Source organism: Bos indicus x Bos taurus, chromosome 19, assembly GCF_003369695.1.
Source record: "Bos indicus x Bos taurus breed Angus x Brahman F1 hybrid chromosome 19, Bos_hybrid_MaternalHap_v2.0, whole genome shotgun sequence".
Lineage (NCBI taxonomy): Eukaryota > Metazoa > Chordata > Mammalia > Artiodactyla > Bovidae > Bos > Bos indicus x Bos taurus.
Window position 1 is genome coordinate 21,473,293 of NC_040094.1, and position 10,564 is coordinate 21,483,856.

General features: G+C 50.5%; 2 protein-coding genes across 14 annotated transcripts in view; both read right to left on the bottom strand.

The window, feature by feature from the left end:
* Positions 1 to 6,195: 6,195 nt before the first annotated feature.
* On the bottom strand, positions 6,196 to 6,992 carry TIAF1 (TGFB1-induced anti-apoptotic factor 1; the record flags this gene model as incomplete). The annotated part of the gene is given in 3 exon segments (XM_027517748.1): positions 6,196 to 6,659; positions 6,661 to 6,803; positions 6,806 to 6,992. Coding segments are annotated over 3 exon segments (468 nt in total), but the record flags the coding sequence as incomplete, so codon positions are not given.
* The window catches only part of MYO18A (myosin XVIIIA), a 101,173-nt gene continuing 96,804 nt past the window's right edge, over positions 6,196 to 10,564 (bottom strand). For 7 of the 13 annotated variants that reach the window (XM_027518755.1, XM_027518752.1, XM_027518751.1 and 4 more), the window contains one exon: positions 6,538 to 7,586. Coding sequence is in view for 6 of the 13 variants with exons in the window: in XM_027518757.1 (XP_027374558.1) it covers positions 7,442 to 7,586 (145 nt within the window). In the remaining 7 variants the exon portion in view is untranslated. Of the gene's footprint in view, positions 7,587 to 10,564 lie in introns of all 13 variants that reach the window. The other 6 variants (XM_027518753.1, XM_027518749.1, XM_027518759.1 and 3 more) reach the window with 2 other exon arrangements.

Consider the following 10,564-nt stretch of genomic DNA (forward strand, 5'->3'; position numbering starts at 1 on the left):
CCCTGTTCAAGTTCCACCCTCCAATCTGTTCCTCTTCCAGCTTCCACTCGCAGCCATGCCAAGAGATGCCTGCTGCTTTAAGAATGGCTTTCCCTGAGCAAGGGAGCTAAGCGGTTTCTAAGCAGCTTTGCCACATGGTTTACCCTCCACAGCTACTATTTCTATCTATGCAGTGCTGGGAAAGACACTCCTCTTAGAGTCACACTAATATGACTAATTGGGGGCCTTCTTTGGTTTCTGACACATACACATCTGTACTGACTTAAAAGAGAAATTGTATGAAAACTTTTATTTCAAGCACAGAGACTTCATCTAGAATCCCACGTGCCCATATAAAGCTATTTCTAGTTTTCAGAAGTCTCATCTAATATTTATCTGTGTTTTCACATGTACTTTTGTCATGTGGACATGTTCCCTTAGGAACCCATTCACAGAGCTTCAGAGTGCCTCACTACTGAGTTGGTTTTCTAGGCTTATTTTGCCAGTTTGAGGGAGCAGGAGCTCCTTTTCTGCTATTAAATCCTGCCCAGTGGCTCAGTATATGGTCCACTGGAAGGACCAGCCTCCACAGATGAGCTGCCGGACATGCAAAGGCAGGTCATGGCCCCGTGCTTCTAGTGCACAACCTTCCAGGGCACTGCCATTCACTAGGGTCAATCCCCCTTGCTCTCCAGAGGACAGTGGGGGCCAGAAGCAGCCCTTAAACAAGGATGCCAACCTGCAGCTGATGCCAGTCCCCAGGATTAAATATGAGTCAAGAGGCTTATTTCATCACATACAGTTTTATATTTGCCTGGTTATCAGTTGTTGACCTGTCTTTCAAAGAGGTAATATTTCTAAAGCTACTGGCTGTATTCCCATACCAGGATTTTTTTTTTTTTTTTAATTCTCCACTTTCAAATTCCCTAGTGTCCTCTCTTCCCCAAATCCATTTGCTTCTTTTTCTAATCTAGTCAGATCATATAGATGTGGCACAAAACATATAAAAATTTATTAAAATGTGGAAACTCTTTGACTCTTAAACCATCTCAAATATAATTTGCCTGGGTAGTGTCAAAACTTAATATCTTTTTTGCGTTTTTTTCCCTTAAAGCTGTCATAGCTGGCTTTTGATATCTAAAGCAAATTCTATATGCACATTTAAGTATTCCTCTGGGAGATTTATGTCACTGACTTCAATTGCGAAGCACACATCCTTTTTGGAATCTCCCTCATGTATATGACCCATCACTGGAGCTTACGCTACAGAAGACTCGATTTCTCTGTAAAATCCCTTCTAAATAAACCTAGCATCCTTGTTAACTTCAAAATGGCTATTGCTCTGAAAATCACTCCTCCCAGATGGAATCCCAGAGAATGGTATGGATTGTTCCATTGTACTGTAATGAATGAAATTAGATTGAGGTGCCTAGAGATTCAAATATGCATTCCAGGCCATGTGGAACATCGTTGGCACCGTGTTCTTGAAGCACAAATGTGATCACACATGGGGGATGCTCTGAGAATTGTAAGGAGCAACACAAATGTGAGGTTGACATTTTCCCACCCCTACTCCCTCCCTCACCTCCCCAAATTGTCAGAAAGTGCTTCCTTCCTAAGGGCAGGCCTTGGTGAATACCAGGCACACAGCTACTTGAGAGGAGGATCGTGACAGCAATTCTTGGTTTTCTCGCTTCTCCCTTTATCCTCTGACAAGGCCAGAGTAGCTCGGGAACGCCTGGCCAGTTGCTGGAGCCAAGCTGAGGTCTGTGCTAGGACAGACGTCACCCTCCCTGAGCCTGTTTCCTCAGGCGAAGGACACTTTACGGAGCTGTGACAAAGGTTAAGTGCGATTATGAAGTGCTTAACCACTGGGGGCATAGTTAGTGCTCACCATGGTTATATTGGTTGAGCCCTCCTCATCCTCAGCAACACTCCTGACAGGTGAGGCTGGGCTACATCAGCCTCAGTTAACGCCAAGGATTTCCAGGAGCCCTTAAAAGGGCGGGAAACAGTACTGTCGGGTTGCTGAGCGGGGGAACCTGGTCCTTAAGGTTTCTGGAACCCTTCAAGGGCATTGACCCTTTAAAGGGCGTGGCTTCCGGAAAGGGGGCGGGGGGAACCTCCAGACCGGGGCGGAGCCAGAGGTCTCAAGCTCCTGAAGCGAGGGTGCAAATATGAATATGCTAATATGCCCAGGTTCACCGTGAACTGGAGGGCGCTGGTTGGTCTGGACGCGCAGAACCCGCCATTAGAAAGGAAAAGAAATGAAGAGGACGCGGAGGCGCATCTGGGCTACTGGACGGAACCAAGCCCAGACAGCCCTCGCGCTGGGCGAAGACATCTGTCCCCCAGCCCGCGGGTCTGGAGTCCCCACTAGTGCCACCCGTTGGTTCCTCTGGCCCCTCATTGCAGGTGATGAAGAGGTGGGAGTGAGGTTCTGTTGGCAGCATTGAGGGGTTCTGTACGAACCTAGGAGCCAAAAGTTTCTTGCCAGTAATTCCACCTTGTGTTACAGATGGAGAAACTGAGGTTCAAGAGGTCAAGGCCTTTCTCCAAGGTCTCAGTGCTGGCGGCAGAAGCGTTCAGTTTAGCCCTGGTTTTGTTTTCATGAAAGGTCTGTGAACACCACTCTGTAGGTGAAGAAGAGCAGTAACCCCAAATGCAGCAGAACTTGGTATATTACCAAGCATGTCCTGGACAGCCCACCAGCCCGGAGGATGTAGAAAAGACTTCCTGGGGAAAGATGAAAGGCATTGGGGTGGCAGCCAGTGGCAGGAGCAGGCAAGGACAAATTATCATAGGCTGGTCTGCAATAGGTTGCTATATAAGAGGTGATGAAATGTTACAACTTCCCTGAGAACCAGCTCAGAGGAAATGAAAGGGGAACGGAAAGCATAAAGGTTAGATTTAAGGCAGCACTTTCTCCCAGGGGTGATAATGGGGTGCTTTGTTCAGTGACCAGGGAAGGCTGTGGACTCGTCTCGTCTCTCCCACTTCTGAGGCCTTTGGGAATCCATCTTCCTCCTGTCCCATGTGGGCCTGCTTAGAGGACAGGAAGGAATGATTGACTTTGAAAAGTCCCCATCACTCAGGTAGGAGGTCCTTCCCCTGATGAGCCTCTTGGGCTCTTTGCTGAGGGGGAGGACAGCAGATGCGTAGGCTCCAGGGCCCTGGGGGGGTGGGCGCGGGGGTAGGAAGCAGCAGTCATGGCATCTCTTGCAACATACTCCCTGCCAAATTGATTCAAATTGGCTTGGATATGAACATATGATTAAAGGAGCGGCGCGATTCATTTATCAAGAGAGATTAAAGAGCGGCATCTGCGCAGCCTAGCTGGGGGACAATTAAGGAGCAAATCGCTAAGTGTCTGTGCCACCAGGCATGGGGGCGGGGCCTGGGGGAAGGACAACGGGGAGGTCTGCCAAGAGGACACAGGACAAAAGGAGGTGGTTGGGGAATCACCACGTGCTGCTGTTTTCTCTGCGCACAGACTGGGCACCATGGGGAGCCTCAAAGGGCTTTGGGCGCCCCCATGCCTCTTATCCAGGAGTCAGAGCGGTCCCGGTGGTCTGAGATTACAGAGGAGGATCTAGCGAGGCGGCTTTGAGCCTGGCACAGGGACAGATTTGCTGTCTGTTTTGTGGGAATCACTTACATCTTAGGGACCAAGGCGACCATGAGTGTACAGGTTGGGGCAGGAGCTTAGAGAGCTTAGAAGGCATATCCCGAATGAAGATGGACTTTGATGGCCTTGCAGCTCCTGGGGCTCCCCTAGGGAGTTTGGTGTGGAGGGCATTGCCCCCTTCCTAGTCTGGAGCCCAGCACACTGGCCAAGATGCTTTGCTGCATCTCAAAGTGTTGGTCATGTGAGGTGATGTCCAGCTTCCCTGGACACCCTGTGGAGTTCCCCATCACCACCTAGCATTCCCTGCCTCAGGGCCTTTGCTTAAGTTCTTTCTTCCTAGCACACCTGTACAGCAATATCTATCTGCAGAAGTGCGTGAGTGCGTGTGAGCCAAGTTGCTTTAGTTGTGTCCAACTCCTTGCGACTCTATGGACTGTAGCCTGCCAGGCTCCTGTGTCCATGGGATTCTCCAGGCAAGAATACTGGAGTGGGGTGCTGTGCCCTCCTCCAGGGGATCTTCCTGACCCAGGGATCGAACCTGCATCTTTTACAACCCCTGCATTGGTGGGCAGGTTCTTTACCACTCATGCCACTTGGGAAGTACAATCCTTTATTCAAGTACCAGCTCAAAATACCAGCTCCTTTTAGAAGCCTTCCCAGTTCCTGACCCTCCTCTCTCAGTGACAGACCCTCCTCTCTCTTATAACATGCCCAAAACAACTTCTTTGTCCTTTTCTGTCTCATGTAATTATTTCCAAAGGGTCTGCCCTAGCCCTAATCCATGAGTCCCTGGAGGACAAACACTATGTTTTACTCCTTTCTACTCACCCAAAAGGAAAAGGAAAGTGAAGTCGCTCACTCGTGTCTGACTCTTTGCAATCCCATGGATTGTAGTCTACCAGGCTCCTCCATCCATAGGATTTTCCAGGCAAGAGTACTGAAGTGGGCTGCCATTTCCTTCTCCAGGAGATCTTCCTGACTCAGGGATTGAACCCAGGTCTCCTGCATTGTGGGCAGTTGCTTTATCGTACTCACCCAAAGCTTGTACATATTAGGAGGTGTGGTACATATTTTCTGTGTCTAACTCCTCTACTAGAATATCCACTTCATGCAGGCAGGACCTCATCCCACCCCAGCATTTAGAACAGTATCCAGATGACAGCCAGGCAGTGATGAAATATTTGACTGTTGAATGAATGAGCAGATGAATAATACATATTTTTTTGACTTGAACAGATCCCTCTGCCCCAGGCCAGGCTATCAGAGGTTGATGCTGGGACTTTCTCTCAATAATTAATCAGAGGCCCAAGTCAGCGTAGGTGAGCAGAGTTGGGATCTTGCCTGTAGGTCGACTTTTGTCACACTAGTTCCTTGGAAGAAAAAATGCACCAAGCTAGCTGAACGCAGGAGTAAAAGATGTGAATGACAGAACTGAACATGAAGAGTCAGCAGTTAAAAAGACAACCCAGTAACTTCACTTCTACTGCCTTCTGTATTCAACCTTCAGGGCAGTTTCTTTCATTCAAGATAGAGCCACATCACACTTCATTCCCATTCATTTTGGGGATGACTTTTCCCCCCCTTTCCCTTTCTTGCCCATTTCTAGATGCCTGACATCAGCAGTAGGCCTGTCTGATATCCTTTCTTGCCTACTTGTCCAAACCAGGAGAGCCTGATTGACCAGCTGTAAATATGCATGCAGGGATTATAACTGGTCATATTACAAGAGGTAGAGAAGGAGGAGGGTCATTTGTTTCTTGTCCTTTTGCATGAGCTGTCTTTCAGCTGTCAGGAAGAGAACCAAGTGTGGATTGGGACATGCAGGCAGGGATTGAGCAGGGTGGAGAAGCCAGCACACCCAGCCTATTCAAGTTGCCCTATGGCCCATGGGATTGGAGGTCAGAGAGAGTTCTGCCAAGTATTGATCAGAAAGTCATCTTTGGAACCTCCCTGGTAGTCCAGTGGTTAGAATCTGCCTGCCAATGCAGGGGACACAGTTCGATCCGTGGTCTGGAATGATTCTACATGCTGTGGGGGAACTAAGCCTATGTGCTCTAGAACCCATGCTCTGAAACAACAGAAGCCACTGCAATGAGAAGCCTGAGCACACCGACTGGAAAGGAGCTAGCCGCCACTCGCCACAACTAGAGAAAGCCCGAGCATAGCAACAAAGACCCAGCACAGCCAAAAATAAAAAAGCTTTAAAAAGATCTAATAAACGTTTGCATCCTTAAAAAGGAAGACAGGATTTCTGTAATTGGCAAGATTTAACAATCAGAGTAACCTCAACATTCCCAAGTGGAGGCCAGGGTAGGACAAGACCTGGACGGCTCTGCCAACCTGAATTACAATCCTTGGGCTTTTAAAACAGAAGGGAGGTTTATGTCTTTCTTGACCGGTTCTCTCACCCACTGCCTCTGCCTGCTCCAGATGACCTGCCAAAGCTCTCTGAGTGGCACTGGTCTGACATGGCAGCGAGTCAGAGGCCAGGGTGACTCCCCCCGGTCCTCAGCAGCAGCCTTGCTCTGCTCCCATGTGCTGACCCTAGACTTTACTGAGCCTGAAGGAACAGGAAGGAAAACTGGCAGTGCCAGGAGAAAAAGGACGTTTATTTCCATACATCAGGTAAATGGGGAGGAGAGCACAGCCCAATGAGTACACACCAGTTGCAGGAGAGAAGAGGAGGACAGATGGGAGCGGCGCCAGGCACTGCCCTTGGGCCCCCAAGTCTGGAGGTGCTGGTGGGATGATCTTTGTGTGTGGGGGGGAGCTGGGACTGTCAGTCCCCAGGTTGTCATGTCTGGGATAAGTGTGTGTGGGCAGGGCGATTAGAAGAAGAAAAATGACTCAGGCTCAGGTCTCAGGGTGAGGACTTGTGTCTAACACACCTTAGTACTGACCAAAGCCTCCATCTTCAGTTTTTTTCAGTCACAAGCCCTCCACCCAAGGCCTTCCCTCTCCAGTTGAGCTTGTGATCCAGGCAACCTGGACTGAGGGGGAGGGAGGCAGTGCTTGGATAAGCCCCGAATTGGCGTAGGTGGAGCGGGTTTACTCTTAAATAGGTCATTGCACATAACACACGGATGAGACGAAGGGGGGTGGGGGCTGGAAGTTCCTGCTGGTACGTCCACACCCCTGTCTGTGTAGGCTTGCTCAGCTTGAACCCAGAAGCACCTGAGAGTCCCTCCCCACTCAGACTCTTAAGAAGCTGGACCCAGCTCTGCTCACCAGTCTCTCCAGCTGCACAGAGAAAGGCCTGCTCTCTGAAGAGTAAAGATGAAGCTGGGATTCCTCTAGTCGTTCCCGGTGTGGGGAGGCGGGCCAGCTGCCGCGGCAGCCCCCCTCCCACTCTCAGGGATACAGCTGCGATGGAGAGGTTGGGTATTTAAATTAAAAAAAGTAAATAGACAGCAGGCACTGAGAAGAGAAAGCCCTCGCCCCAAGCCAAGGGGGAAGGAATTGCTGTTTCCTGCCCCAGACTCCACCCCACGGACCCAGCAACCCGAGAATGTCCCAGTAGGCAATCTGTCCACCGTCCCTGAGCGGGGCGCTGACATGGAGGTCAACCTGCTGGCTCCGTGTGGTGCCAAGCCACCTGCCACCCACGGTGGCCCAAGGCAGGAGCAGAAAGTTCTCTTTTCAGAATTGCTCTTCCCTCCACTCTTCCACGTGGAGATGTCAGATACCCACAGCCTGGGAAGCCCCCAGACCGAAGAGGGTCAGGGGTTTCCCGTGCAGATCCGCAGTCGGATGGGGGAGACCCGTGCCCCACGAGACAGGCGCCCGTGGCAGCAGGAGGCGGTGGGTGGGAGGGGTCCACACCACTCCCCTGGGCTATGCGTTGGTCTCTGTCTGCTTGGCCTCTGTGTCACTGTCACTCAGATAGTTGTGGGAGTATCGGGGCCTGGAGGTGCCGTCGAGAAGGTCGTGCTCATCGTCTGAACGGTCAGGGGCAAGGGACTTCCAGTAGCTGGTGGGGCTGCAGGGAGAGAGAAACGAGATAAGAGGAGGGGCGCTTTTACCTTCAGCACCAAGGCCTTTGGTCCAAAGGAAGCCCCACCCCCAACCTTGTCACAGCATTCCCCAAAGCCACAAATTGAGAAATAGAAGTGAGATTCCCTGGTTTCCCCAGAAGATACTCAGAGTAGTAGGAGGAAGGACATCTCTTTGATTCTGAGAACTTTCTACAACTCTGAAGAAAGCAATGCTGAAGAGCGGTGGGTCTCGAACTTGAACGTGCATAAGAATTGGCTGCGGATCCCGTGTTCTTTCCCCAAGAAGTTCTCATTTGCTAGCTCTTGGGTGAAACCCAGGAATTCTGCATTTTCAGCTCCCTCTCTGGAAGATTCTGCTACAGGCAGTGTATGGATTGCATTGACTTGGAGACTGGAGATCTGGTGATTACAGGACTACAACCTGTCTTAGTAAAGGTTACTCCCCAAAAGATTCCTTCTAAGGAGAGGCTTTCCCTATTGAATACTCCCAGATCACAACCCTGCCTCCTGATCAGATTTTTCTGAGGATGGTGAGAATTTCTATCTTTGACCATGACACCATCTACTCACAAGGAATGGAGACTGAGGATGTAGGAGCTGGCAAGACCTCTGTTTGAGGGTGGCAAAGTCATCCCTGTCTTGATACCACAATCCAACCCCATAGTCTTCATCAGGCCACTGGGAGCCTTGCACTCCCTCCCCGACCAAGGTATGAAGCATTTCTCCCTGGATGGAGCAGACTCATGGTGTCCAGCATGGATGGGATCTCTCTTCCACTTCTAGTCACCTTCTCTTTTTTATCTTTTCCAAAGCCTTAGAGCACCCTTCCCTGCCCCTCCCACCTTCGCTTCTGAACTGTAATTTCAGCACTGCTGGAGAAAATGCAGCCCAAGATGGCTCCACCCCTACCAGTGCCCTGCCTCAGTGGGCCCGTGCTTCCAGATCCTAGAGAGCTTCTGCTAGGATAAACAGGAATCCTGTGATTTCAATGCCTCCCATTCTGATTTACGGATCTGAGGAAGGCCCTTGTTTACTAAACCTGTCTGAGATCTTGTATCTCTAAACCAAAACAGGAGGAAAGAGCGTTCTCCAAGAAAGAACCACATTCTCAGCTTTTCCAACGGTGGTGAGGAAAGGATTTGATGGCTGGGTATTTCCTGTATGTGAGACACTGTCCCAGACAGGCTGGATGTGCTTATTCTTTACCACGTAAAACGTCATGAGGAAGCTGGTTCAAAGAGACAAGCAGCTTGCCCAAGGTCACACAGCCAGTATGTAAATCTGAACCTGGGACCTTAGGCCTCAGAGCCTCTTGAGGACTCCACCTTGTCACCAGACCGGTGACCTGAGGAGAAAACAAGAAGAAACCTGCGTTCTCCCCACTGGCCTGGGTGAGAGCCCGGGGGTGTGTATAGGTCGGTCTCTCTCTCTCTCTCTGCCCCTGGGGAGCAGGAAGAGCCTGATAGAATACATGTTCAATTATGCAAAATGGTTCAGGAATGGGGCAGCCTGGTTAATAGTTATCGTATGTCTCATGAATGAATTACCATTTTTAAAGGAATCAGAATAGCACAAAACACATTTAATACAAACTAGACTGAACATAAATGAGTCTTACTTGGATGGGCCACAGGCACTTAAGGACTCTGGGGTGTCTCAGGGACAAAATTATAAAGCTCAACGAGGACTGTGCAACATGGGAAAAATTGGGGTCGTTTTAGCTTTTGGATTGTTTGAATTCTGAATTAGTGGGAGCCTGGTTTTATTTTCTTTCTTTTTTTCTTTTTTTTTAGACAGAACTTCTGGGAACTCAAGGCTAAGGTCTGCTGTTGGGCAAAGGAAGGAACTGGCTTTGTGGAAAGACAGCAGGGTTATTTTAAGGGCAAAGGAAGGGGTGAGGTAGATGCCAGGGCTGGGACCCAGACGAAAGTGGGGTGCTCCTTTCCTTCCTCACATGTCTCCTCAGACTGGAGCTGCAGCCCCCACTTCCACATTCCTGTGCCTGCCAGGCAGACACCTGGATGAATGACAGCTGGGTTTCAACACCATTCCATCCAGATGCTGGGCGCAGTGGCAGAGGCAGCCGGGAGGGGTACATGCCAGGCCCCTCTCTCCCCTGCTCCCACCTTGGATGCTCCTTAGCCAGTTTCCTTTGTGGCTTCTGCAGCCACAGCTGTGACCAACAGCAGGTAGCTAGCCCCCTTCCCCAGGGCAGAGTCAGGGCTGCAATTTGAACATTTTAACCAAATGGTTTCAAACGCTTTCCTTCCCACAAGCCAGTGTTTCCTGCTCCATGCTGTCACAGATGATTTGGTGCACAAGCTAATTCCTGCTGGGCGAGCCCAGGGTGGCGGTCCCCTCCCCCACCCTTTGCTGGGATGCTTTCCTGTTCAGAATTCTCGAAGGTCCCCATCGCCAGGTGGGAAGCTAAGCCACTCAGCCCCTGCCCCAACTCTTCACAGTTTATTTGCCCAAAGCCAGTTCCCCGAGTCCAACTAGGTCCTCTCTCCCCCAGCCCTTCTCTTGCCAGCTCTGTATTGGTTGGTTAGCTTCTGGCTTGGTGCCCACTCTCCCCGCAGTGAATCCAACCCTTGTTGGAGGTGGTGGTGTGTAGGGTTTCAGGACTACTCCTGTGTTCCTGGTGGACAAAAAGGGCTGTGCTGGTGGCTGAAGGAAGAAACAGGTTGTATGTGTTTTTGTTCTTGCTGGGTCAACGGTGATGACGGACTGAGTCACTGGGGTCTGCAGTCCACCAGCTGCTGGGCAGTGTGGGATGTCCTGGCTAGGCCCGTGTCTCCCTCTTCAGGTATTAGTGCAGTGCTCAGAAGGGCCTGGCACGCTCTGCTTCCCAAACCTCCCCTCATAGCCCATCAGCTGACTTCCTGCCCTGGGGCAGTAGGGCATTTAGCAGGGTGGTTGAGTGGAAAGCTGTGATGGTCACAATATCATGATCCTTGCCTTT